Raw genomic sequence first — 27,816 nt, 5'->3', positions numbered from 1 at the left:
ACCTGGCTCTTTTGCTATTGACACACAAACAGTGTGATTATACAGGCTATACAGGGTGAATTATGTAATCCCAGCCATCCCGCCCCAGCAGGGGTTGTGCCGTACTCTCTGAGATCATGCTTCATATTTTATGATCTTAACCCAGAAAGTGTGTCGCAATTACCCCTGTTATCTTAAAGGGCAAGTGCTTCAATTTTTTTTCAGTGCTAAAATGTTTAATTCTATTGTCTTAATAGGCAACAATATGCCATTTGTTGGTTAATTTCTGCAAAAATGTAAACATTGTTTTTGTGGTTTCATATAATTGCTCTGTTTGTTTGAACATCTCGACCAGTCAGACAACATCAACCAATGGTGTAGTAGACTAAGTATGTGCCATCAGTTTTTCAGCCATTTACACTGTTTGGGGAAACCTGTGTGAAAACAGACATTATGAGTGCATTTCTTTTCACTCGACCTCTTAACGTGCAGGTGTTTGTTGATGTTACCAAGTACTGCCGTCCACCCTCCAATAATACTGAGCCCTTTTTTGGATTTAAATGAACTAAAATGCAACTGAAACCATAAAGCTTTAATTAATACAATCAAATTTAACACGTTAACTAAAAACTAAACTGAAAACTAAAAAGACAGCCATTTTACTATTCAATTTTAGAGTGAAAATGCAAAAATAAAATGCTTTTTTGTTGTTCGAAAGTAAACTCTCTCTCTCACTCACTCCCTATCTCACTCTCACTCACTAGCCGCGTTTCCACTATCGCGCCTAAAGCGAGCGAGCCAGGGCGAGCCAAGGCCAGTCGCGTTTCCACTATCACTTCCGGGGCATAATCGGGCCAAAGCAGGGCTTCCTTGGGGCCAGCGTCCGGCCTTTTTCGGCCCGCCGAATACCTTGGGCCAAGGAGGGCCAACTGGGGCTTCGGGGCGGGGTTACGTACAAAGGCGGAGTTTTCCTGTCAGGTAAAGAGGAGACAAGATGCTTTCTTCCCTTACATTTGTTTTGCTATCGCGCTTGATCAACTCACTAAGAAGAAGAAAAAATGGATAGCAGACGAACTCGAATGTCCTTATCCAGGGATCGTTGTCTGGCCTTACACCAACAGACCACAAACAGTAAAAAAGCAATCACTTCGGTGTTCTCCATCTTCCAGCTCTCGTAGTGATGCCAGGTTGTGTTTGTGGTTATAATTTGAGTTTTTTGTTCCCGCTGAAGTGGGCGGATTGTGTGACGGGTTGTGTGACGTTTGATTCGGGGGACGTTCTGGGGGGCGGTGTTTGCGTGACGCGCTGCGAGCAACTAGCCCAACAGTGGAAACGCGACATGATTTCGGCCTCATTTCTCAACCTCCCGGGCTATTGGCCCGGCCTGGCCCGATTAAAGCTCTGGCTCGCACTGGCCCGATAGTGGAAATGCGGCTACTGTGGACCTTTGACCTGCTGGCATGAGGTAACGTTTCCTCTCGTCTGTTACAGCGATACTTATGGATACAGACATGAGTGCGTGTCTGCAGACCGAGTTTTCTCCTCCGCGTCTATCATGGATCAGCTGTGATCGCCGCTGTCGTTTATCAGTGTCACTTATTGGTGAACAGAGCCAGAGTGTTAGAGCCAATCACAACCCTTTCTGTTGAGCGCGTGACCAATCATAGGGATGTAAGAAGTCACTCGTCAACTCTCAAAGCGAGTGAGATATTTACTTTGTCTATTTGCTATAAATGCTCATGTCGTTCTGTGCATGTACTTGATAAAAAATCTTAACACAGCTATTTTGGGTGGAATTAAATGTCTCGCCTAAATATTTGAAATCTCATTTAATTACTTACTAAGCTTTGCATCATTTACTTCCTCCCTTGAACTATGCGTTGAAGAAACAATGTACATGATTCCTCTTACTGTAAAGCCCTAACATCCGTGTACACATACACCACTTGCAGCTCCAATGTCTTTTACAATAATAGGAATTTTGCACATTGTTTGCATGCATTGTTCAAAAGAGGAATTAACTTGTGCAATGTTCAGTATGAAGGCTCACTAACTCCACATTTCCGAAGATGGTAAAATAGCAGCACACACAAAGCCAGGCAGTCTGTGGTGTGCATATCTTTGAGAGAGAGAAGAAAGAAGGGAACGACTAAGCCAGAGCGAATGGACAGCTGTCACGTCCAATGTGTGTCACTGCAGTCTGACCCGCTTATGTAAGCCAAACAGCTGTGAACGAGCTCAAGGGGAAAACACACTCTCTCCTCACCGTCACATAAACTTCACTACAGCTACTAAAAACCATCAGAGTCAACAGCCTCTTCCTCTTCCTCAGAGAGACAGACAGACTGATAATATGAAGACTGGAGTGAGTGAAGGAGAGCTGTGCTGTTATTCCTGTTCTGTATGCCAAGCTGGCAGGCGATCTGGCCGTCTGTCAGGATGGTTGTGAACAAAAGGCTCCTCGGGGAGCAGGCGTGATGAGGAGGCCTGAGCAAACAGCCAGACCCACTGCCTGACCTTGGAACGACTCAAGTTGCTTAATACCAATGTAGGGGAAGGAGTGTAAGAGCACTCGGCAGGCAGCAGCAGTCAGACTCTGGAACAACAACTGTTTGTTTCAGCCTTTTGACAACCCTGCAGCTCGCAGTACAGCAGTGAGGAAGGGGTTTTAGTGGAAATGAATGGAAAATGGAAAAGCCGAAAAACATCTGTCATCTGTTCTAAATAGAGATTATAAACATTTATCTACAGTTGAAGTCAAAATTATTAGCCCAGCTGATTTTTTTTTCTTCTTCTTTTAAAAAATTCCCAAATGATGTTTAACAAAACAAGAAATTTTTCATAGTATTTCTTATAGTATTTTTTCATCTAGTGAAAATCTTATGTTTTATTTCAGCTAGAATAAAAGCAGTTTTTGATTTTTATATTATTAGCCCCCTTAAGCAATATTTTTTCGATTGTCTACAGAAAAAACCAGGGGCGTTGCTAGACATAAAGCTCTACTGGGGCACATACCTCCTTCCCCCCCTTCAAAATAATAATAAAATAATAATAATAAAAAAAATAATAATAATTTTATATATATATATATATATATTATATATTTTTTTATTTTTATTTTTTTTTTTTTTAGAAATAAACGTATTATTATTATTATACAATTATTCTTCTAAATAATCTTAAATGTAACTGGAAAACAATGTTAAGACCACTGGAGTAATATGCTAAGATCATTTAAGAAATTACTTTTGCATAAATATTAATTTCATTTGAATGATATTCTATAGACAATTCAATAAAATACAAAAAAAGATGTGTTATAGAATTATCTGTTGTAGACTTGACATATGGCAGCTAAATAGGTTTAAGTCTTTACCTCTCTGACTCGTCATCCCTTCTCATCTCCTCATCCCTCCTTTTTGCTTCATACAAAAAAATCTATCAGGAGGCATACTTAGTAAGATCACCATCATATTGTTTAAAATTTAGTTTTGTCGATTTGCTAAACAAAAAAGGCTGTTACGCTGGATTTACAACGCATGAGCGGCGCGTAACAAGCAGGTAGCCTGCTTTTTTGGCGCGCAGGTTAACTACCGGGATTCGCACTGGTTCTCTTTGCACACACGGAGATGCGTCAGTTTGCTTTTTGATTACATTGCTTTCACCAGCGCTGGTTCAGTTGCACATAGAGAATAACGTCTTTATTTCGGAATTACCACTTTTAATAAATACACTTGCATATGAAGTAAATCATATGTCAATGCATTTACTGGGGCACTGGAGATTTTTACTGGGGCACGTGCCCCAGTGAATTGGGTCTAGCGACACCCCTGGAAAAAACATTGTTATACAATGACTTCCCTAATTACACTAACTTGCCTAATTAACCTAGTTAAAGGGCACCTATTTTACCCCTTTTTCAAGATTTAAGATGAGTCTTTTGTGTCCCCAGAATGTGTCTGTAAAGTTTCAGCTCAAAACACCCATCAGATTATTTATCATGACTTTCAGAAGTTTGTAATTTTCAGCTCTGAGCATCTTGTAGCTGTTTTTGTTGCCAGTGTGTGATGTATTTGTTGTGGAGTTGCAACGATGAGTTCACGCACGCATGGACACACTCACACACACAACGCCCGCGTTTAAGATTTTGCAAGGCAAATTTTACACGGTAATATCCACTGCTGTATGGATATCCATTATGTTAATGTACAAAATAAACCTGATTTAACATCCACAAACCGGGAAACCGCATTCCTACACCACGTTGTGGTTGGCCTCAAAATGGGAGGGATTTGAACATCAGGAAATTAAAAAAAAAGAGGCTTGTTGTGTTTCTATGACTCCAATATGACTGTGGACACACTATACCAACACACAGTTCTGTCCAAACAGCTTCCAGAAGATGATTTTCATCATAGGTGGCCTTTGAGCCTTTAAATGGCACTTTAAGCTGAATACTGGTATCTTGAAAAATATCTAGCAAAATATTAAAATTAAAATTAGTTATTAAAATGAGTTATTATGCTTAAAAAATCTTTCCGTTAAACAGAAATTGGTGAAATAAATATAAAGGGGGCTAATAATTCTGACTTCTACTGTATATTTAGCCATTATTTTATTTAAATGATTACCTGATAATTAATTCAAATAATCTTTTTAATAAAACTTAATCTTTTTATTTATTTAAATGATCTACCTGATAATTATTTTGATCCAATCTACAATATTTTATTAAACTTATAAAGCTAAATGTATAAAGACCTACAAATATTAAAAGTGTTTTTTAAACATTTGTTTATAAAAAAATCTTAAAAATATAAAGGAAAAAAAAAATGCCCCCCAAAAACAACTACTTAACATCTTACATTATTTTGCTAGTGTACAAATGTAAGTATTGCCCCTTAACAAATCTTCATTTTATTAACTTAGAAAAAGTCAAAGCTTTTTGATGCTACAGTGAAATTTGTTAATAGTCACGCAGAGAAACACAAGTGTCGTTTCACCATAATCAATTAGTCACTCACTTTGGGAGTCCCGACTTCCTCCTCCTCCATGAGGCTGTGCTCCGCAGCACAGGAGGATTGTGGGAAAGTGAAGGAGTCTGCAGGGGTTTGAGGCACAGCAGGAGGCCGCAGGAGACGCACGTTCTGAGGCAGGAGACTCACTTGAGGGGCAGCGCTGCTCGCCTGCAGCCCAGAGAAAGAGAGAGACCCAAACAGTCAACCACACACTTAGACTACTGTTAATATTTTTATTCAGCCTAATTGAATTAAAAGTGTACCTTGACTAGGGTCTGCTCTGCGATCGTACTGGGGCGTCTCTGGCGAGCGTCGAGTCGGGGCTCCACTGGGAAGCTGCAGCGGTGGGCCTTCAGCCTCTCAACCAGCAAGTAGTAGATAGCAGCAAAGTGATTGTAACTCTTATTCTGAAGAGACTGGAGAAACAAGTGGAAAATGGCTGTTTAGTCAAGCTTGTATGAAAGAACATATGCTTTTATTTGTTGAAATGTGTGTAATCTGGTCACCTCCACAGTCTTGTGCTGGTCAATGCCCAGGCTGTGCATCAACCTGAGCACCTGTTCGCTGTATTCGCTCACTCCAGCCTCTCCCTCTGTGGTCTGCTGGTACAACATCGGTCGCTGCACAGGCACCTCCATCAACATCCACTTGTGCTCCTTTATTTGTCCTATAGACAGACGCTTGGAGGGGTCTAACACCAACATCCGCCTGATTAGATGCTCACAGTCTGAGAATAAAAAAACAAAAACAAATCAACACTCTTGGACCCCTAAAAAAGGCAAACGCCAACAATCAAATTGCCAACCTTGGCAATAAGAAAGGTTTACTGAGCAGCAAATCCACATGATTTCTAAATGAACACGTGATGCTGAAGATATTTTAAAGTCTTGAAGACGTCAAAACTAACTATATGATTTTGTTAGCTCACATTGCCAGTTTTGTGAACAATTCATCAGTGCATGTCATTAAGAAAAACAATAGTTTGCCCTTTTAATCTTTAATTAAAATCTGAAAATGCACTTCCTGTTTGTTTTCAGTTAAATTATCAGATTACGTGACTTTGAGGTAAAGCATGTGACATCAAAGCAAGTCAACATACTTAACCTCGCTGGTTCAACTGTCAATTTTGACAACAAACTGAAATAGTGAGCAGGAGTCGTCGGTTAGGTTGTAATAACTCTTCTTAAACCCTTTTCCTAATCTTTCTGAATCAAATGCCTACTTTAATACACTTATTCGGCCCACAATAGAAAAATGATGAAAATCAAGAAAACCCTTATTTCATGACACCCTACAGTTTCATTAGGCTTCTGAACAAATAAATGCATTCTTGCTGAGCAGAATAGATTATTATTATTGTTTTTGTAAAACATTAAAACATTTTATGGAAACTGAACTTTAAAGCAACAATGTAGTAAATAAAACAACATTTTATTAACTCCATATAACACTTTTATTATCTAAATATATATGAAAAGGTGGCAAGACTAAAAACTCAAAGTATTACATTTATTTACTTAAAAACAGCTCAGAGCGTGTAACGCTTCAGACACAGCAGCTCTTCATCAGACATTTGTCTGCTGATACAACAATAAATATATCTTTTTTTGTTGTTGTTTGGCAATAAACCCAGTTGAAACTGATGTGCATGCTTTTAAATAATTTTTGATGCTTTATTAACTGACAATACTGAACCAGAAAAAATGCATTTAAGCTTTATTTGTCTCTAATTTCTGTCATTTATGCCACAGATAAAACATTTTTTAAGTCAACATAAGACTTCGACCATTGAGTTAATTTAATGATATTTAGTTGTTTTTATATAATTTATTTGTATTGTGCAGTGGGTAGAGATGTCGCCTCACAGCAATAAGGTCGCTGGTTCGAGCCTCGGCTAATCCAGTTGGCATTTCTGTACTGAGTTTGCATGTTCTCCCCGTTTTTGTGTGGGCTTCCTGCAGGTCCTCTGGTTTCCCCCCCAAAGACAAACGCTATAGGTGCATTGGGTAAGCTAAATGTGTGTATGGGTGTTTCCCAGTGATGGGTTGCAGCTGAAAAGGGCATCCACTGCGTAAAACATATGCTGGATAAGTTGATGGTTGGTTCATTCCACTGTGTTAACCCCTGATTAATAAAGGGACTAAGCCGAAAAGAAAATGAATGTATTTAAGTGAAGTTTTACAAACTAATTTCAAGAGGAGCATGTGAATTGATTGATCATGGCTGGTTTCTCATCTGTAATCATTACTAAACCAATCAGATTTTTCCAAACTCACTATAAATAGCCCGTCTAGCCTTATTTCCTTATCTTTGTTTGTTTGAAGAATCCCCAACCCACCCCATCTTCCCCCTTTCCTCCTTTACCAGGGGGAGCTCTCAAGAACTACCTGATCTCTAGCCCCTTACATGTTCATTGACCAGGTAGGGGCCCTGGGCTCAATTAACTCAGGGTTCTCTCCCGGGACAGCATGCCAAACCTGCTATTAGTATCAAGCAACATCTAAGTGTGAACTCTTGAATAGCAATTTTCACATTTATCTTAATTGTAATATGAAACAATATTACTGCTTTAATATATTTTTTGACTTCCAAAAATATAATGCGTGATGCTGTTTGGCACAAATATGAAACGGAAGAAACAACTCTTGTATTGCCAAAGTAAAAGTCATAAAGCAGCTCAAATTATCATTAAAGCAACTTAAAATATTAATAAAAAACTTTTATCTTTAGCATTGTATTAGCATAACAGCATTTTTAGCATACGTTTTTACGGACATTATACAAATTTATCACTGCATTATGTCTAAGAACATCAAACAATCATTGATTTAGTATCAATTTAACGAAGTACCTCAAAATAAAGCAGGAAACGATGACATTGTCTACTTTAATTCATCATTGGCACCAGGTTTGCCAAAAAGTAGTTGCACAATGTGTCTTTGTAAACCCAAACAGCGTACAGTTTACTTGTCAGACATACAGTTTCTCCTGATAACAATTAGCAGTGAATTTTTTGTGTGTTATTATATCAGTGAAGTATTATCGTGAAGTGGGAGCAGTGTGACTGTTCGTCTCAGCTGTATAGAGAAAACAGCGGCTCTGTAAAATCTCAGGCTGAAAGGGTCACAGTGTGTTTGCTTCACAGTAAACACTGCTGCATTTGAGACGTAAGTGGCGACAGCATGTACCGTCCACTGCCTGGGACAAGATTTGTGCAACAGCCTCTGCAGAAAACAGTGCACCGTCAGTCCAACACAAACCCAAAACACATTATCTCATCCAAGAATCTACAAGGTCTCTCTCTACCCTTGCCTATTGACCACGTCTCACTCGGCTGGATGAAGACGACTGACTTCACTGGGCTGATGGCGATGTGGGTGTTCATCTTGCTGCTGATCATTTTTGGAGAGAGAGATCTTGTTTTTCGCTCATCCGGTTAATGTGCTGCATTTAGGGTTTCTGAGGAGCCCCGAGACATTAGAGCAAAGAGAGGGAGTCCCACAGCTACAGTAATGCTCCTGTGCTGGATCACAGTTGGATATCCTGCTGCTGGAAACATCCTTCTCCTGGGGGCTCCTTCTCTTCAGCAGGGGAAATGTTTACATATTCATGAAGACATCATATGCAGAAAAACTGCTGTGAGGACCACTTTGTGAAGTCTCTACCTTGATTTTAGGACAAAGGGGTTTTTTCAGATGCGAACTGATCATCTTGGTGTTTTACTGAGACGAAGAGATAGTTCATCTAAAAATAAATAGTACATATTTTCTCTGGGTACCTACCCCTCATGTCAATCCAAATCTGTCACTTTTTTTAAGGTGTAACAATAAAAATATATAATTTTGGTTCCAACTGGCTTCTATTAAATGAAAAAATCTATTTATTGCAGTAAATATCTAAAAAAATAAAATAAAGGCATGTTTACGGGTTAAAACCAACCATCCCATCAATCCCAGAGCAATCATTTCAAGTTTCTAAAACACAGTGTGAGCAACGTTGTAAATGACTTGTATGTTTTGAATCATGAAACATGACCCAACGTCTTTCAGCTTTGAATTGTATGCAGCTGCTCTAGAATTTGGTTTCCTCTTAGAGTTCATTTATCCTGACCGTTCAAAGCAGCTAAACACAATTTCCATCATGATTTATATTTAGGATGATGTTTCAGTGTTGGTATGGAGAGTGCTTTGTTTCTTCCTGAACATAAACATTCCCTGTACATAATGCATCATCAGTGCAGCCTTAGCCAGTACTGCTGTCATGGAGTAATTGTTATATATTTCATTTTTGTTGTGTAAAATATAAATATAATGTAGATGATGTGACATTTCTTGTTTCGATTACTTTTTAGGAGCAATTTAAGCAGATGTCCAACTAATTATTGAGTTTAAAAAAGTTTTCTTTGTGCTGTGATTTAGTATTATTTTGATAGATTTTCAGTATATAGTTGAGAATTCATTTGTTTACTTATTTCCTCTTTTACATCAAGGAATTTTCTTAGTTTCATTATGGTTAACGATAACTTAACTAATTGTGATGTATATTTAGGAATTGATTTCAAATTCAAAAACTAAGGCTAGGCCTGTCAAAATAATCAATATATTGACTTGTCGCACAATACATGGACGTGACCTCAATCATTTTGGTGATGTAATATATCACCCATACATAAAAAACAATTATAGCAACATTAGCTGGTTGCGCAACCTCTCCATCTATATTGGAGGTGTCCGTGTCAGTATGGTTCAAAAAACACTATAGTATTTACTATAAATTACTTTAGTATATTTTCATGAAACTGTCTGACAACTGAAAATAGATCTGGTAGCAGATTTCACAGCCTCTGTTACTTTTTATCTTGTACTTTTCTGTTAATATTTATTATTATTTATTTGTTTAGGATATATGTTGTTTTCACATTCTGATTCCGCTGCCTAATATTGTTAAAAATGACTATAATTAAATGAAGGATTCTTAAGAATAAAATATTACGTGTTCTTGGAAGAGTGAATGATATTTTATTGTCATTCTGGCATTATATAATTAATGGCAATAAATGGTTTCAAAAGCGACAATAATATCATTTATTGCAATATATTGTACAACAAACTATAGATATCGTGACAGGCCTAACTAAGGCTGGATACAATTTTGTAATTCCATGTCAGGACCAAAGAAATAATAATAATAGAAACGTATACGTTTTATGTACTTTTGAATGAGCCTGATCGAGAGATCTTGTGAAGATAAAACCGCGTGAAGGGATCAGGATAGCGGGAGACAGAAGCAAAGCCATCTCAAGTCAGCCAGAAAACATGACAGAAGAGGTAACTGTGGGGGTCTTTTAAATATTTGTTTTTTTGCTTGGCACATAATAGTGACTTGAACTGAATAGTGACTGTTCATATGATTAATGTTTGTAGCTACATGTTTTTATCATCCATGACTGATCTATGACGTTATATGGCACAACATAATTAAAGAACGTTTAGAAAAGTAATGCTCTTTTTTTTGCACTATCACCGTTTAATGACGTCATGTTCCTGGAAAACTGAAATTGTGTGGTGGACGTCGGTCACGGTAACTTTTTATTTGCTGGTTTTGTTCTGGGAATTATTCATTGACAAATTAAGCCCTGATTATAAATGTATATTATTTATTAAATTTTTTAATGAAAACTCAGTAAAGGCATTCTAATCTGTACCTTCCACAATCATGCAAAAAAAATCATCCAAAATCAAATAGAAATGATCAAAACACAGTACGACTGTAAGGAGGTTTGACTTGTCTGATACTTATCCTACATGTCATTGAAGATAATGCCATTACTGTGCAAGTTCCTGAATGTTCCATGTCATCTTTAGTCCCCATTAAAGCTACCAGGATTATTCTGGAAAAGTACTTCTTCACTTAGAAGTGAGCCAAAGTTCCCTGTTTGACACACCAGGCACTCGTAATGGTTCCCAATAGTGCGTGTAGTGTGTGCTAGTGCTCTTGGCTGAAAGCATGCTGTGGTGTAGTGCAGATACTCCGCAGGGGTGAACTCCTCTGTGATGAGCGCATTTGAAAAGGAAATGTAAAGGAAAAAAACACATGCTGTTCTTCTTATTTGGGGAGTAATGCTTAGCTTCACTCTGGGCCTTGAGTTATGTGCTAACGCTCTCAATGTGGTGTAATTGTTTAAATGTCTTAAAGTCACTGACCCTTACTACTGAGCGCCCCCTCACCCTCAATCAGGGGCCATCCTGCCAAGACCGGCGAGTTAATACGAGCACGCTCTTCCTCTGGTTACTTGATCCATGCCTAATCGCAGTGAGCAAAGCTGGTGTAGTATGAACAAATGTGACATAATAAATGACTCATGACTCCTACGTCAAGAGCGGCCCACCGTGAACTGAGTAGCTGGCATTAGGATGGTCTTGCCTTGCACTCGTTGCCCTGTCACTTAATCAATCGCTTGCCCTCCTTTTTCTCTGTGCAATGCAATTCTGCCCTTCACGGCATGCATTTTTCTGGTCAGAAAAAGAGTGGAGGGAATATTGTGACTTAACTCGGCATGGGTCACTCATTTGTAAGTGAGTAGGTTAAGAACTAGTTGGGTCATTAGTCTTAAGGAAGGCTTGTATAATTAGATTGGCGGTCTGGTTCACCTGACGCTGACCGGATTTTCTAGTAGTCCTGTGATTTCCAAGTGCTACTTTAAAGCCCTACAAAACCAGTAAAACAAATCTGTGAATACTTCTGTTTTCAAATCAATGCTGTTCTTTCAATCACAATGTGAAAAGTTTCCACAAAAATATTAAGCATCACATCTGTTTTAAACATGGGTAATAATGATTCTACAAATTGGAAATATTTCCCCAGTATTGCGTGACACTAGTAAAGACTGGAGTAATTATTCTGGAAATTCAGCTTTGCCATTACGAAAATATTCAATTTTAAAATGTAATAAACAGTTATTTCAACTTTATTATAATATAACTTAATTTTTATATTAATATTTTCACAAGATATAGCACAAAAGACGAGCGTGGCCACAGCCATATCACTCTGCAGCCCAAGACTAGTTACTCACTGAAGCTGAGCAGGGCCGAGACTGGGAAACCACATGGGAAAACTAGGTTGCTGTTGGAAGTGGTGTTAGTGAGGCCAGCAGGGGGCACTCAACCTGCAGTCTGTGTGAGTCCTAATGCCCCAGTATAGTGAAGGGGACACTATATTGTCAGTAACACTCTGCGGTCATTAAAAAAACAATGGCACTTCTTGTAACGAGTAGGGGTGTAACTCCGGAGTCCTGGCCAAATTCCCTCCATCAGCCCTCATCAATCATGGCCTCCCAATCATCCCTATCCACCGAATTGGCTCCATCACTGTCTCTCCACTCCACCAATAGCTAGTGTGTGGTGAGCGCACTGGCGGCGGCGTCTTGTGGCTACCATCAAATCATCCAAGTGGATGCTGCACACTGGTGGTAATGTGGGAAAGACCCCCCTCATGATTGTGAAGCCCTTTGAGTGTATGGCTATACATGATAAATGCACTATATAAATATACACATTTTATTACATGGCAAATATTTAAAAACAACATTTAATTACCCTCAAAATGAGTATCCCTTTTCCCCTACTGTAAGCATTCAAATATTGTTATCATCTGTAGTCCTTAAATTAATAGATCTATATTGAGACACTAAGGTTTATCCACAGAACAAAAAAAATAGTTACATCAGTGTATCCCTACCTGTTGACCTCACTAACAGGCTAGTCAATTACTAGTTTACTAATGGACCATCATGACTCATGTAAAAGGGAAATGTTACACTGCAGTTGGAGCCGTTTCTCTTTACACAGTCCAGACGCACACAAACTGTAGCCAAAGCACTTATGGAATGTTTTAATTGACTTGAATCACTTTCGGGTTAGAATTTTGTGAAAAAACAGCGACTGCTGCCAGAAAACTGTTCCTGCTGGTGGCTTTGTGCTCAATGAGAGCGTCTCACCTTCTGTCATGAAGTAAGGGATACGGAAACGGCCCTCCAGAACACGCTGCCGCAGGACAGGGAGAGAGGGGCCGTCAAAGGGCAGGGCGCCACACACCAGCACGTACAGAACCACCCCCATACTCTGCAGGAACACACACACAAACGCACACAGTGTCAGCTTAGTGGAAGAAAACACGATTACAACGTGCGCATGTACTTAAAGGGATGAAAGTGTAGATCAAATGAAGAAATTAAAATGGGCTGTTAATTTATTCCCCTTCAGGACATTCAAAATGATGGAACTTTTCTTTCTTTTTTTTGGTAAAACATTAAAGAACATTTTTAGCTGAAACGGTGGTCCTTAGTGCTTTATAAAGTCAATGGCTAATGGCACTTTGAAAGATTAAAAACTTCCAAGTTATTAACCGATTTTAATACCTATTATTTTGTCCATTTTCACATCATTATGCAACAGTAATAAAATATATTATATATTAAATAATGTTCAATGTCTAGCATAGACCAATGCTAAATACTAACAGTGTGATTTGGAAGCACTGCACATATATATTTAACAAACATTGTCATTTCATATCAATTAATATGATATGTTAATAATATTTAATTACACTTTAAAATAATTTAATACATTAATAACTTAATAAAATATGAAAGTATACTTTTCTGGCAAAGTTCCTATTAAACCACAGGTAATGTTGCTCATTATGTGGACTGAAACGCCTAGCTGGAACAGTTGGTTTTCCTGCTTTTTTTTTGTGCTGATGAAAATGACAGCTCTACTTTATTTGACATTTGTGACTTTTTTTTTTACTCTAAATATGTCAGTAGCATACATTTTCTGAACCACCAAGGACCCCAGTTTCAACTAAACACCTTCTTTTTAAAAGATCATTTTAGAGGGTAAAATTGGCACCATGCTATGAGGAGCCATTCAAAAAAGATCAACTGTATGGTTACAATAACTGTTAAAGTTTAATACTTCATTAGAGAAAATAAAGTCATCTATCTACATTTTGCATGGCTTGGCGGTGTGTATATTAACAGCAAATTTTTATTTTGGAAGAACCCCCCCCACCCCACACACACACACACACACACACACACACACACACACACAAAAAACATCACCGTTTAATAATCCTCATGTCATTTCCAAACCTGTATAACTTTGTGGAGTTGTTTGGAGAAATGTTCATGCTGCTCTTTTGACATTTATTGAATATCTAGATTTTTTTTTTTAAATGCAGGAATTGACATGAGGGTGAGTAAATGATTTTCAATTTTAGATAATCTCTTCCTTTAAATGGTAATAAAAGTGAGCAAGCACTTTCACATGATCTGATCTCTATCTCTCTCTCTCACACATAGAACAGAGGGTGTTTGGTTTACTCTTTGACGTCAGACCAGTTCTCAAAGGTTGAATAGGTGGTAACACAAACAACAGTCAGCTGACTCGCTAATCATTTACTGTCAAACACACTGCGGTGTGAATCTGCACGAATACGCTGAATAGTCAGATAAGTGCTGAGGGCCATTACCCAGATGTCCAGCTGCGGTCCCTCATACTGCTGTCCCTCAAACACCTCCGGGGCCGCATATGGAGGACTCCCACACCATGTGGCCAGAGGCTTGCCTGACTGGAAGAAATTTCCAAAGCCAAAATCTGCACAAAAAAAAAAAAAGAAGAAAAAAGGCAAGAAATGTGAAATAAGAATGAAACAGACAGGATGGCTGTGCGTGTGCAAAGGGGCAAAGATCACATTTCACCTTTAGGGGACGACAAACAGAAGAGTTTCATTACAGTATTGATTGTATTATCAAGGCTCCCACACCTAGTGACCGTTGAACTTTTTCAAGCATTTGTTAAAGGCTTTTGAAAAGGAATATTAAGTAGAGATTAAAGTCACTAAAATGAAACGTTTCTAACTGCTGAAATATTTCTTATCTATACATTTATATAAAAAGCAGATAAAGTAAGTACTGAACACGTCATCAGTGTTTCTGCTCAATATATTTTTAAAGTTGTTGACATAAAATTGAGCCAGATTTCAGTAAAAATCCAAACATACAAATAAAACAAAACCAATTTCAGAAAAATTACTTGTGTAATAGCAATGGAATTACTTAAGAAAGTACTGAATTACTGAAATGTACTTAAAGGTACCCTATAACATAAATGCCCACACCATGAGTCTCAGACACCACTGTTTGCTTATTCTCATGCAAATTATGCAAGTGTTGGACTGAATCAGCTAATATTAATTTACACTGATGAGGACTGCTTAACTACTGAGAGATTTCAGCTTCTGTCTGGTCTTTCCATGGCTTTTTACACCTCCATTTCTTCATGTGTTAAATACTTTGTCACTGTGTCATTTCATTTTATTACACATAACTTTATTTCTAAAATTTTGTTTTCTTCTATGTATGGATTTCATTTAAACAGCACCTTCAGAAATATATAATTTCTTAGAAAAATGGTCATGTGTGTAATACTTTTACATGCTGTACAGTTGAAGTCAGAATTATTAGCCCCTGTGTTTATTCCCCCCCCCCCCCCCCCCCCCCAATTTCTGTTTAACAAAGAGAAGATTTTTTTTCAACATATTTCTAAACATAATAGTTTTAATAACTCATTTCTAATAACTGATTTATTTTATCTTTTCCATGATGACAGTAAATAATATTTTCAAGACATTTCAATACAGCTTAAAGTGACATTTAAAGGCTTAACTAGGTTAATTAGTTTAACTGGGCAGGTTAGGGTAATTAGGCAAGTTATTGTACAATGATGGTTTGTTTTGTTGACTATCGAAAAAATATATAGGTTAAAGGGGCTAATAATTTTGACCTTAAAATGATATGATATATGTTTAATGTTATTAATGTGATAAGACTGCTTGCCTTTGATCAAAATGTAAATAATACAGTGCAATATTATTATTATTATTATTATTATTATTATTGCAATAAACTGATAGATGCATTTTACTGGATATCTCCATATATTTATTATGTTGTTTAAAATACTTAAAGATTGTTATATTAGAATTGTAACTTAAATCACTCAATGTAGGAATTTAGACATCTAGAATAAAATAATTATAAATCAATCTTATAATTTGTATTATTTTAAATGGTTTTAAAAATGTAGAGCATTCCTGTGATGCAAAGCAGAAATTTCAGTTGCCGTTACTTCAGTCTATCATTCTAATATGCTGATTTGCTGCGAAATTAACACTTTCTGTTACTACCAATTAAAACAAAAAACAGAATAAAAATCTTGCACTGCTTAATACTTGTGTGGGAACATTTAAGGATAATTTGAGTAGAACATTAAAAAGAACTAAATTTATTGTAAATTTACTAAATGTATTTTTACAACACTTATCCCAAACTGTTAAATATGTATTTATATTACTTTATGCATTTTAATAATTAAAAAATTATAAATAAAATATAAAAAAAATAAATCCAACACACTGTTGTCAATCCTCTCAATTTTGCTCTTAACTTTAGTAAAATAAACAATGGACCATATAATTGAGTGAATAATTTCTTATTTAAAAAATGCTGTATCTTGTAAAAAAAAATCTATATCTTGAAATTTCTACTTTAGAATAAAAAAAATCATGAATTATTTATTTATACTGAATAAAAATGGTGTAGTGTTTGCCTGAAATTACCTATGGTACTCAGAGTACAGACACAGCACAAACAAATATCCAAAGCCAAAAGCACATTTCCTTCAGAATGTTTTGCAGCCCACTTCTTTCTACTCTGATGATGACTAATATTAGTGTTTTCCTCAATGAGAGACCATTACAAAAAAGTAAAGAGAAGGAAAACGAAAAGCGATAAAATAGAGAGCATTTTTACAATCTTACAGACCTCAAGAAAAACCAAATTAGCATCTCCTCCTAATAAAACACTTTATATTAAAGTATTTAATAATTTACTTTAAAATATCCCCTTCTGAGAACATAGAGCACATTATATATTGAATATTGATGACTCATCCTGCACTGGACAGTTATTTGCCCAATCAAATGCCTTCCCGAATGAAAACAGCAGATCATGTTAATATAGGCCAGTTGACTAAATCTCATTAGTACGTATGAAAAATGTATCAAAAATTTAAAAATCAATTGACCAATTAAAGCTCCATTTCTGTTTTATTCATCATCAACCTATTATTTCAATTCAATAATCAATCAAGGTCAAAATTTGTGACTCGTAGAAATGTGTTTATTTTTGAACAGCTCACTTCACTTTCTTTGCCTTTGTATGAAATGTTTCTGTGCATTTGTATGTTTAGTGACAGACTAATTAGAAGTGTTCAAGAGTTTTATCCCTCATTAAATGCATAGAATAGGCTCAAGTGTTATAATAAAAGCAAGGACTCTAAAAGGTCGAGGTGTCACAATACTGTTTACTTCATATATTATAATATATATGAAAGGATTTACTCATGCCCCATCTCATGTTAACAGTTAGATAAGAAAAACTGCCATTACTTTGGATAAAATGACAAGTCTGTTACAATTTCTCACCTCAACCTTGTGTTTCAATGAGAAAGAAAGAAAAGCATTCAGTTTCATGTGGTCTTTATAGGAAAGGGCTAAAACATGACTCAGCGAGTTGAATTATACAGACTAACAAGCTGTAACATTGTGTAAATGACGAGAAAAGATCAGGTTACATTATGTAATGTCACTTAAAATTCCTGTGCGACTAAGTTGGCATTATACCACATTACGTCTACTGGCAAATATTGTATAACATGGATTGCTGACAAGAGCCCATGAAGGAACGAAGGGGTCACAGAGCCAACACGCAGGCTGAGCAGCATCTGTAATAGCGCTTAGTGGATCATGCCAAGCAAACCCTGAAGATGGAAACCGTCATCGCCACCTCGCTCTGGCTCTAATGGGTTGGAAGAGCTTTACAAAGTGCTTAGAGATTAGATACAATAGCCACCACTGCCAGAATTCGAAGACAGTGGTGTTACATGGCCAAATATGGCTTCAAATATGGCTCTCAGACAAATCGTACGATACTTGTGTTGTGTACAACTGTCAACCTTCCTTAAAAGTATGGTTAACAAGCCTGTATTTATTCATGACTGTGTAGAGCTGCAAGAACTTTCCTAAAGAGCATGGTCAGATGGGTTTTTGAAAAATATCTTGTTTGCAATTTGTACCAGTCTAATCAAAACAAAGCAACACGTTTGCATTATTCTCACTTATGTGTGAAATGCAAACACTCCAACCTAGCCACAAACACTTCCTCTGTTAGTGTGTTTACATCATGTCATTAAGACACTGTGTTCTGCACTGTGAAAACAAATGTGTTTTGTATCCGTTGCCTAAGAATGATCATGCATTCACCATTTTACAGAGGACTGTTTTCCTAATCTTGGACAGTTCTAGGAATTGGCAATATGGACTGAAAATTATATGATGATATTTTATGGCATTTATTGTGACAGTGATTATTTTGACAATACATTATATGTATCTACTGAATTTCAAAAAAAGTTCAGTATCTTTAGAGAAAAGTATTCATTATGTTTTATTTGTATACACTATCTGACAAAAGTCTTGTCGTCTTTCCCAAGAGCAACGAATAATAACTTGACAGAAGGTAGATTTTTCCAATGAATCATCTGTTGAACTGCATCCCAATCATCACAAATACTGCAGAAGACCTATTCGAACCCACATGAACCCAAGATTCTCATAGAAATCAGTCAAGTTTGGTGAAGGAAAAATTATGGTTTGGGGTTACATTCAGTTTGGGGTCATGCGAGAGATCTGCAGAGTGGATAGCAACATCAACAGCCTGAGGTATCAAGACATTTGTGCTGCCCATTACATTACAAACCACAGGAGAGGGCAAATTCTTCTGCAGGATAGCGCTCCTTCTCATACTTCAGCCTCCACATCAAAGTTCCTGAAAGCAAAGAAGGTCAAGGTGCTCCAGGATTGGCCAGCCCAGTCACCAGACATAAACATTATTGAGCATGTCTGGGGTAAGATGAAGGACGAGGGATTAAAGATGAATCCAATGAACTCTGGGAGTCCTGCAAGAACATTTTCTCTGCCATTCCAGATGACTTTATTAATAAGTTATTTGAGTCATTGCAGAGATGTATGAATGCAGTCGTCCAAGCTCATGAGAGTCATACACAATATTAATTCTTTTTCCACTGCACCATGACTTTATATTCTATACTGTACATTATTTCTGTTAAGTGACAAGACTTTTGTCTAAGCAAAGTCAGACCTTACTGTCCTAATTTTATTTTGGTAAGTAGACGTAATCTAGAGGCCTTCGCCTTTCATATAAGCCACATCTAAAACCAAATGATGAAGTAGAAGTCAAGTTATTTGTTGTTCAGAAAACTTGGATAGGCCACAAGACTTTTGTCAGGTAGTGTATTTTAGACACTTCATTTTATACTGGTCCTGGATGTCTACTGTCTTACAGAACTCAACCATATTTAAACACTGAAGCAGCTGATCAAGCTTTTCAGTTTCATATAAAAGACACAAGCAGGTGTGCTGAAGCCGATAAAACATTTTCAGGACAGTGGGCTGAGCAGACCTCGAGACATTCATTGTCATGTCAGTAGATCTGCATTTGTAAACAGACTCAAACACACAAAACTAATCACACATGTATTACTGTAATAATAAATCATTATCAGGCTAATTAAAGGTTTTATCATTATTACAATGGGTAAAAATTTTTTTTTGTGAGGTGAATTTTTACCTGTGCATACATATTGCAAACGACAAAATATTGCTCCTCATCAGACACGGATTTCGCTTATCTGTCATCCATGAAAGTATCATTAATTCATTATATGTACATTTTGAGCAATACATAGGCTAGTCCAGCTTTAGTTTTCCAAATACAGCATTACTTGGCATTTCATTTCCAGATAGATTAATCAAAACAGACTTGGCCAGCTGACCAATCACAGCAGAGTTACCTATCAGAATCATTGCAGAATGATTCTATTAAATGCATATTCTGAGCAAATTACAATGTTATCCGCTGGATTTAAACATATTGTAAGATTCTCCAACACAATATTAGGGCATTTAAAAAAAAACTTATCACCTTCTCTTTAATCTGTATTCTTTTTTTATTATTATTATTACTACTATAAAAAAGATCCTTAAGGTGCATTTACTTGAAGAGTGAAGGATCTTAATATGTGGTTTCAGATATTTAAGCATAAACCTCATTAAATGCTATATTTTACACGACTAAAAACAAATATTATTAATACTTTGTTTAAATATATCAGAATTATATCAAATTATTATAGCGTACATATGTATATAATATCTATGTGTGTTTATAGATATACATAAACCTTTTTTTCACTAATTCCTTATTTTCATTTAGTTGAAACAAAGTAACTTAAAAAAAAAACTAGAGTAATTAAAATACAAAATCCAAATATCAAATCATAATCAAATCACTTTTATTGTCACATCATCAGCATGTGCTGACGTGTGCTGTGATGAGTGAAAAGCTTAGAAGATGCAATAGAAGATGCAACCACTATACTATGGCACATATAGACATTTATAGACACTATACCACTATAAACACATTTGTTATGCTAATATATAAATATGATCAGTATATGACAGTATTAATAAAGATTATCCTGATAGTATTTAAATATTAGAACAATATTTACAGCATATTTGGTGTGAAATATTTGTGATTTTATAATGTTGGATTTACTGATTCCTATCATCACTGGCATGTCAAAACGCTTTAATTTGATAAAAATTCCAGGGAGCATCAAAATTTTCTCCACAATCTGAGCTCCAGGGACTTGATAAAATGAAACCATGAACCTTAAGTGAGGGATAAAATGCCGCTGTGCATTGTGCCTGTGATGTAAGACGCCAGTATGATGAGTCCATATCAGTTGAGCTGACCCACTTCATGAGTTGAATGCTGAGCAGGAGGAATTGACGTCAATGCTCTAGGCAGACATGCTGGAGTGAGCCTCAACATTCAATAGAGGAATCACTCAATCTCATCCGGGCCCTACAGCTAAACTCCTGCAGCCTGGAAAACATATTTACAGGCAGGCAGAGCTTTTTGTTACTTTAAATAAAAAGCTTTTATTGAGGTCAATAGCTCTGCCTCTCGTAATTTGGTTATGCTGTGGACATACGTAACGCGCTGTACATTGGATTTGTGCTGAAGGTCGGTTGTATAAAGATCTCTGGGGATCCAATCCTAGCAATTTTCATACAGTTTCCCAATCATTGCCCACCCCCAGGATGTCTCCCACTAACACAGGTTTGCTCATTCAACGTGAATTACTGGAAAAACCGAGAACACTCTTGGCTTTGACATTTTAATGTCATGTAATCACAGTATTGCCCTGTACAGTGTGGGAAGGGGTGTTTATGTTTAAAAGATGGGAGTTTCGTAGGGTGCTCTACTTTATCAGGAGGACTTCTTTCAGTCATGGTACAGGCACATAAGTGTTTGAAGTGGAACATAAAAGGCTGATGACCTTTCTTTGAGTGACCTAGCTCAAGCCATCTTCTTAGAGCTTGACTGTGCATCTGTGTGAGTAGAAACGAAAAAGGACCTTTAACAAAGCCTTGCGGGACACCCCTCTGTGATTGGCTTAGCCATTACTTGCTACACATGCACACAAAATCAAGAGAGAAAGGAGTTTGGGCAGAAAGCAGGTTGAGGTGTCAGGGAAACCGACAATGTTTGTCTGTGTGTTAATATGTGTGCACATATGTGTGTGGGAAGCTCTTCATTCGCCAAGAGCCTCGCATGGCTGTGATCAAAGCCTGGCTTACATGATACTCAGTAGCCGCTTGATTGCTCAGATTCAAATGAAATTGCAAATGAACCTTGGTCTGCATATATGGCTCAGCACTGACAGCACCTGTGATCTCTTGACGCAAGTCATGGGTTTGCCAACTGAGCAGTACATGAGTCATCATTATGACCAATAAAGCTTTGATTAACAAATCGTCCGTCACACCTTATAATAAACCATGACGAGTTAACAAAAATGGAGGTGGAAAACTCTTATGACAAGGTCCAAACTAAAAGTACCAAACTATTTTGTCACTTCTCAGCTAAGTTTTGTATAAAAAGGTGCTACAAAGCTGTTTAAACTTCTAAATGGAGACATTGCAAAAATGTCTTGTCTACTATCTTTTATACATAGAGATATTTAGAGCTATTTGTACATTTTTATAACCTAAGTATGATTAATAAGTAAAGTTGTGTTTAATGATATAAGAATTGAAGGAAATTGTTTATTGAAAAATATCATATTATTAATTTTTGGTTAAATCCATATATTTTGTACTCGTACCACAATTAATAATCTTATTTACGATTATTAGGAGCTGCTTTGATTAATTTGTATTGTGTGTTTGGTAAAGTGTAAATGTAAATTACAAGTTTATCCACAACCCATTTAGTTGATACACAATTAAATGATTTTTTTTTCTGCATCTAGTGAAACTACTTCACTATTTCATCGTGTAAACTACTTCACTATTTCATCTTGTAAACTACTTCAAGTTGCACCTCTTCATTACAAACAAATGCACACAAGTCAAAAATGAATGGCTTGTCTATTATGGAATAAAATCACTGTCATTAATATTTCGTGCGTAAATAAAATTCACGCATCCGTAATTATAAAATCGTAAAGGAAAACGGAGCGTACTCGTAATTTTACGAGGCTACAATTTCAAAATCTGCGATTAGAACAGACACAGATACGACATTTTGTTTTTCTGTTTGTTTATGACTGATAAATTTACGATGGGTGTACTTTACAAACACGAATTACAGTTTCTCCACGGACACGAAGTCCTGATTACGAGTACGAATCAAACAGCGAGACGTCACTGTCAAAATTACGTCACCGCTTCCACAGGCATTAATAAACAAGCGAGAGTCATCGATCATAACGGCGTGCCTGCTGGACGTTCGAGCTTACACACACCGTCTCAGATAAGACTTCTGTTATTCCCTCTTTGAGAAATGTCCGTCATGAGCTGGAATAAAAGTTGAGACTCAATGAGGTCCTATTTCGCTGTGTTTCTTGGACATTTTACTGAATCAAAATTAAGAACGGGCCGAGGATAGAGAGCTAGCATAATGTCAGTTAACGTTACAGGCAGCGAGCGCAGAGTCTCTCAGTGAATCACTTAACTATAACATGACATATGTTGATTAAGTCACCTTTTTTAAAGCCAGATCGTATATTGATCTATTATGTAATGAAGATATCAGCAAAAGTCAATTTAAATATTTGAGGGTTTGTGCTCACCAGAAGTTTGTAACGTTAAACATTTATGAGACTATGAATCAAAATAAATAAATGTTAAATATGTGACCCCGGACCACAAAACCAGACATGAGGGGCAATCATCTGAAACAGACCTGTATGTCATCTGAAAGCTGAATAATTAAGCTCCTCATTGATGTATGGAAAGGGGATGATATGTTCAGATATATATATATATATATATATATATATATATATATATATATATATATATATATATATATATATATATATATATATATATATATATATATATTATCTTTAAATTTGTACAAAGTAAGGTATTAGTAACTATAGATATAAATGTTTGTTATGTTATTTGTTATTATCTGTTTGTTATTTTACTTGATTAAACTATTAGTTACATTATATTGTATTACTATAATTAATAAACTATTACCATAAACATTTCTATTACCATTTAGCCGTATACTATTCGGTGTGTTTCTCTCTTTCCGTGTGTGTTTGTTCTATATTGGTGATTGTTTAATTACCACAATATATTTTGCTTATTCTGGTTTATTTAAAGTTAATTAATTGATAAGAGTAAAACTTTTCTTTGTTTTATCTACCTATACTGGATAAATCTGTCTAATTTAATTTGTGTTCTCTGGTGATCTTAGAGTATTTGAGAGTTATTTAAACAGTTAAAAAAGGTGACTTAATCAACATATGTCATGTTATAGTTAAGTGATTCACTGAGAGACTCTGCGCTCGCTGCCTGTAACGTTAACTGACATTATGCTAGCTCTCTATCCTCGGCCCGTTCTTAATTTTGATTCAGTAAAATGTCCAAGAAACACAGCGAAAATGGACCTCATTAAGTCTCAACCTTTATTACAGTTTATGACGGACATTTCTCAAAGAGGGAATAACAGAAATCTTATGTGAGACGGTGTGTGTAAGCTCGAATGTCCAGCAGGCGCGCCGTTATGATCGATGACTCTCGCTTGTTTATTAATGCCTGTGGAAGCGGTGACGTAATTTTGACAGTGAAGTCTCGCTGTTTGATTCGTACTCGTAATCAGGACTTCGTGTCCGTGGAGAAACTGTAATTCGTGTTTGTAAAGTACACCCATCGTAAATTTATCAGTCATAAACAAACAGAAAAACAAAATGTCGTATCTGTGTCTGTTCTAATCGCAGATTTTGAAATTGTAGCCTCGTAAAATTACGAGTACGCTCCGTTTTCCTTTACGATTTTATAATTACGGATGCGTGAATTTTATTTACGCACGAAATATTAATGACAGCGATTTTATTCCATAGTCTATTGCATGTGCAGTCATCACAGCTCACGCAGAAGCAGAGCCAGGCAGAAGTATAAATTAGAGGTAGCATTACATAGATAGATAAAGACCTGTTTACAATTATTTAAAACCTACAATACTTTAGTTCCTTACATATTTATTTCCGAATTTTAATAATTCCATGGAATCCCTGGTAAATGTTTATTGCATGTAACAGTTTTTTTATTTCATAGTTTTAGCAATATCATTCAATACCTCTGCAATGTATCCTGTAAAATGATCAATATACCAAAGTCAAAATGTTTGAAGATTATCTGTGACTTTATTTACCAGCAATTTTGATGTTCATGTGTCCATCTAACAGCAAGTTCTCAGCCTTCAAGTCCCGGTGAACGATGTTACGATTGTGACAGTACTCGACAGCAGACAGAATTTGCCAGAACTTGCGTCGAGCCTCTGGTTCATTCAGCCGTCCATGCTTGGCTAGGTAGTCTAAATAAAGAGAACGCACAGTTAGCTAAAAGCCACACATACACAAAGCACAGACCTGAATCAATTAAACATTCTGCAGGGGCAATATAGTGCAATATGGGTCACAATAAAATGTGACTGACACAAAAAAAAAACAATAATTTGCAAACCATGACCACAGTTTGTACCGGGAAAGGCTCTGGCGGTGTGGTGTGGCCAGTGGCAGAGATTGATGAGCCACAATAAGGAGACTCTGTGGTGTATGGGTAGGGTAAACATCCCCCTGGATGGTGTAATCATGTGGTCACCACACCCTCGAGTGCTGGGTCAGTCCCTGGCCTTCGGCCCATTGCCAAAGCTACAGTCCTCACACATTCCTTTCCATGCGGCATCATACTGAGCTGGACAGGCAGAGCCACTGCATCTAGTCTACCAGTCAGACATTTTAACTCCAAACTCGGTTCTGGAGGGCTGGTGTCCTACTGAGTTTAGCTTCAACTTGCTTCAACACACCTGCCAGGAAGTTCCTAGTATATCTAGTAAGAGCTTGATTAGCTGGTTCTTGTGTGTTTGATTAGGGTTGGAGCTAAACTCTCCAGGACACCGGCCCTCCAGGACCAAGTTCGGACACCCCTGTTTTAGACAATATCATGCAACCAAATTTGCGCACTAGTGGACAAAGTAAGGTCCACAAAGATACGAATGAGTGAATCTGATGTCGAGGAACATGACTGGCTTACACACAGTCCTGACCTCAACCTGACTGAATACCTTTGGGATGAAATAGAGCTTTGCTGTGATCCAGGCCTTCACATCCAATATCAGTGCCTTACTCACAATGTGCTTCTGGAAAAACAGTAAAAAGAATCCCATAAACACACTCCTAAACCTCTTGAAAAGCCTTCCCAGAGAAGTAGAAGCTGTTATAGCTGAAATACGTGGGCCAACTTCATATTAAACCCCACAGATTAGGATTGGGATGTCATAAAAGTTCATGTGCATGTAAGGGCAAATGTGCTCATGTATAATATATGACTTCTTCAAAACAATAATAAATTCCTGGTAGCTCCTTGCCTGCTAGGGGACATGACAGTGTTGCATAATGCTAAGCTTAAGCGGTTTTTCAAATAGTATGGAGGAAAAAAAGACTTTTCAAAAACAGAGCAATTTGTAAAATTACCTTGAATAACCGAGCTTGAAGAGCGGAAGGTAGAAGAAAAACATTGGCTACTACAGAGAAGGCACATCGTGTCCACATGTCCTTATTTAAATATGCCAAGTCCATTTCCTGGATACATTCGCTGTTGTGATGAGTGTATTTAACACTATGTATTGTGGGATTTGCAATGAAATTATATTACCAACTAACCAATCTTACAAAATACCTTAAATGCAGAGCTCTCATAAAATAAATATATAAACGAGTAAATAAACAGATATACAAACAAATAATCAAACAAACTAACCATCTGTTTATTGTATGCATGCTTACATACATTCAATATGCAGATGGTTTTAAATTGATAAACTCATTTGATTAAACTGGCAGCTCATACATCAGTGCATATCCAATAATAATAATAATAAATCATGATATATAAAGAAGCTATTTTGCTTTATGAATAATATATTTACATTAATGCCAACTGTCAAATTCTTTGAGCAAGCCAATTAGATACCAGATGCAACATTCTGAAATTGTGCTTTTTTTTAGGACTGTGTTGTTAATCAGAAAACACACCTGACATAGGAATGTGTCATATGTGTGTGAATTGGTCGGTGGGACTCAACTCTGTGATAAGATGTACATGCATTCTGCTCTATACCCCTCATCCGACTCTAATCTCCCCTGTTAAAGCACAGTGTGTGCACTTTGGCCAGGCAAACAATATCTCAGTCTTGTGCCAGCATTACAGATACATTGAGCTCTAAAATGTGCCTGTTCTGCATGAGTTTTTTGCTTCTGCTAAGCCATGTGAGCATGAATAAAGCAGACCTGAGAGAGACTGAGCTGGCCAGCTGACCTAATAAAAGTTGCTTCCACTTTTGTAAGTAGTACAACTGGAGTTCCTCTCCGCTGACCCTTACAAAGCAGAGAAGTCACACCACAGTGACATGACTGACTATCTGAGGCACATCATTTCCTCTTTCCAGCAATTTGCAGCTTTTGTCTAGCTTGTTTGTTAGGAATTTTTAAACACAAACTTGCTGAACCTTGTGCTGAAATGAACTAACTAATTAATGATTATTCATAGCATTTACTAACATGTTTAACGAAACATCAAGAGTAACATAACTGAATTGCTCATTGTATGCACTGACTAATGCAAACAAATGAGACCTTACAGAACTTAAAGTAATTTTTTATTAAAAATACTGAATGTATTCACTGAACTTTAATCAGTAAAATAAAATATTAAACAAATAAATATAAAAATATATATATTATCACAATTAATGATGCGTAAATCAATTTAAAAGATGACAAAATGTTTGAAGTTAAAGAATAATACTTACAAAACTTAATACTTTGGTTTTCACCATCATTCCCTTGCTATGTGACATTTATTAAACAATAATAACAACAACAAATAATAATAATAATAATAATAACAAATAATAATAATAATAAATCTTTATTGTATTATTGTTTTTGTTATTTTGTCATTCTTTTTCAATGTTTCAATGCATTATTATTGTATGCCTAGTTGATGGAGGGAC

At 36.6% G+C, this 27,816-nt stretch overlaps 1 protein-coding gene across 1 annotated transcript in view; it reads right to left on the bottom strand.

Annotated features, from left to right (window-relative positions):
• The window catches only part of sik2b (salt-inducible kinase 2b), a 60,395-nt gene that overhangs the window by 12,014 nt on the left and 20,565 nt on the right, over positions 1-27,816 (bottom strand). Inside the window, exons 4-9 of the mRNA XM_056474369.1 lie at positions 24,955-25,116; positions 14,538-14,662; positions 12,997-13,120; positions 5,504-5,724; positions 5,261-5,413; positions 5,004-5,165 (exon numbers count right to left, since the gene is read on the bottom strand). Coding sequence (XP_056330344.1) covers positions 5,004-5,165; positions 5,261-5,413; positions 5,504-5,724; positions 12,997-13,120; positions 14,538-14,662; positions 24,955-25,116 — 947 coding nt within the window. The remainder of the gene's footprint in view (positions 1-5,003; positions 5,166-5,260; positions 5,414-5,503; positions 5,725-12,996; positions 13,121-14,537; positions 14,663-24,954; positions 25,117-27,816) is intronic.

The sequence above is a fragment of the Danio aesculapii genome, chromosome 15, assembly GCF_903798145.1.
Source record: "Danio aesculapii chromosome 15, fDanAes4.1, whole genome shotgun sequence".
Lineage (NCBI taxonomy): Eukaryota > Metazoa > Chordata > Actinopteri > Cypriniformes > Danionidae > Danio > Danio aesculapii.
Note: the sequence above shows the minus strand (reverse complement) of the source record. Positions and strands in the feature narration are given on the sequence as shown.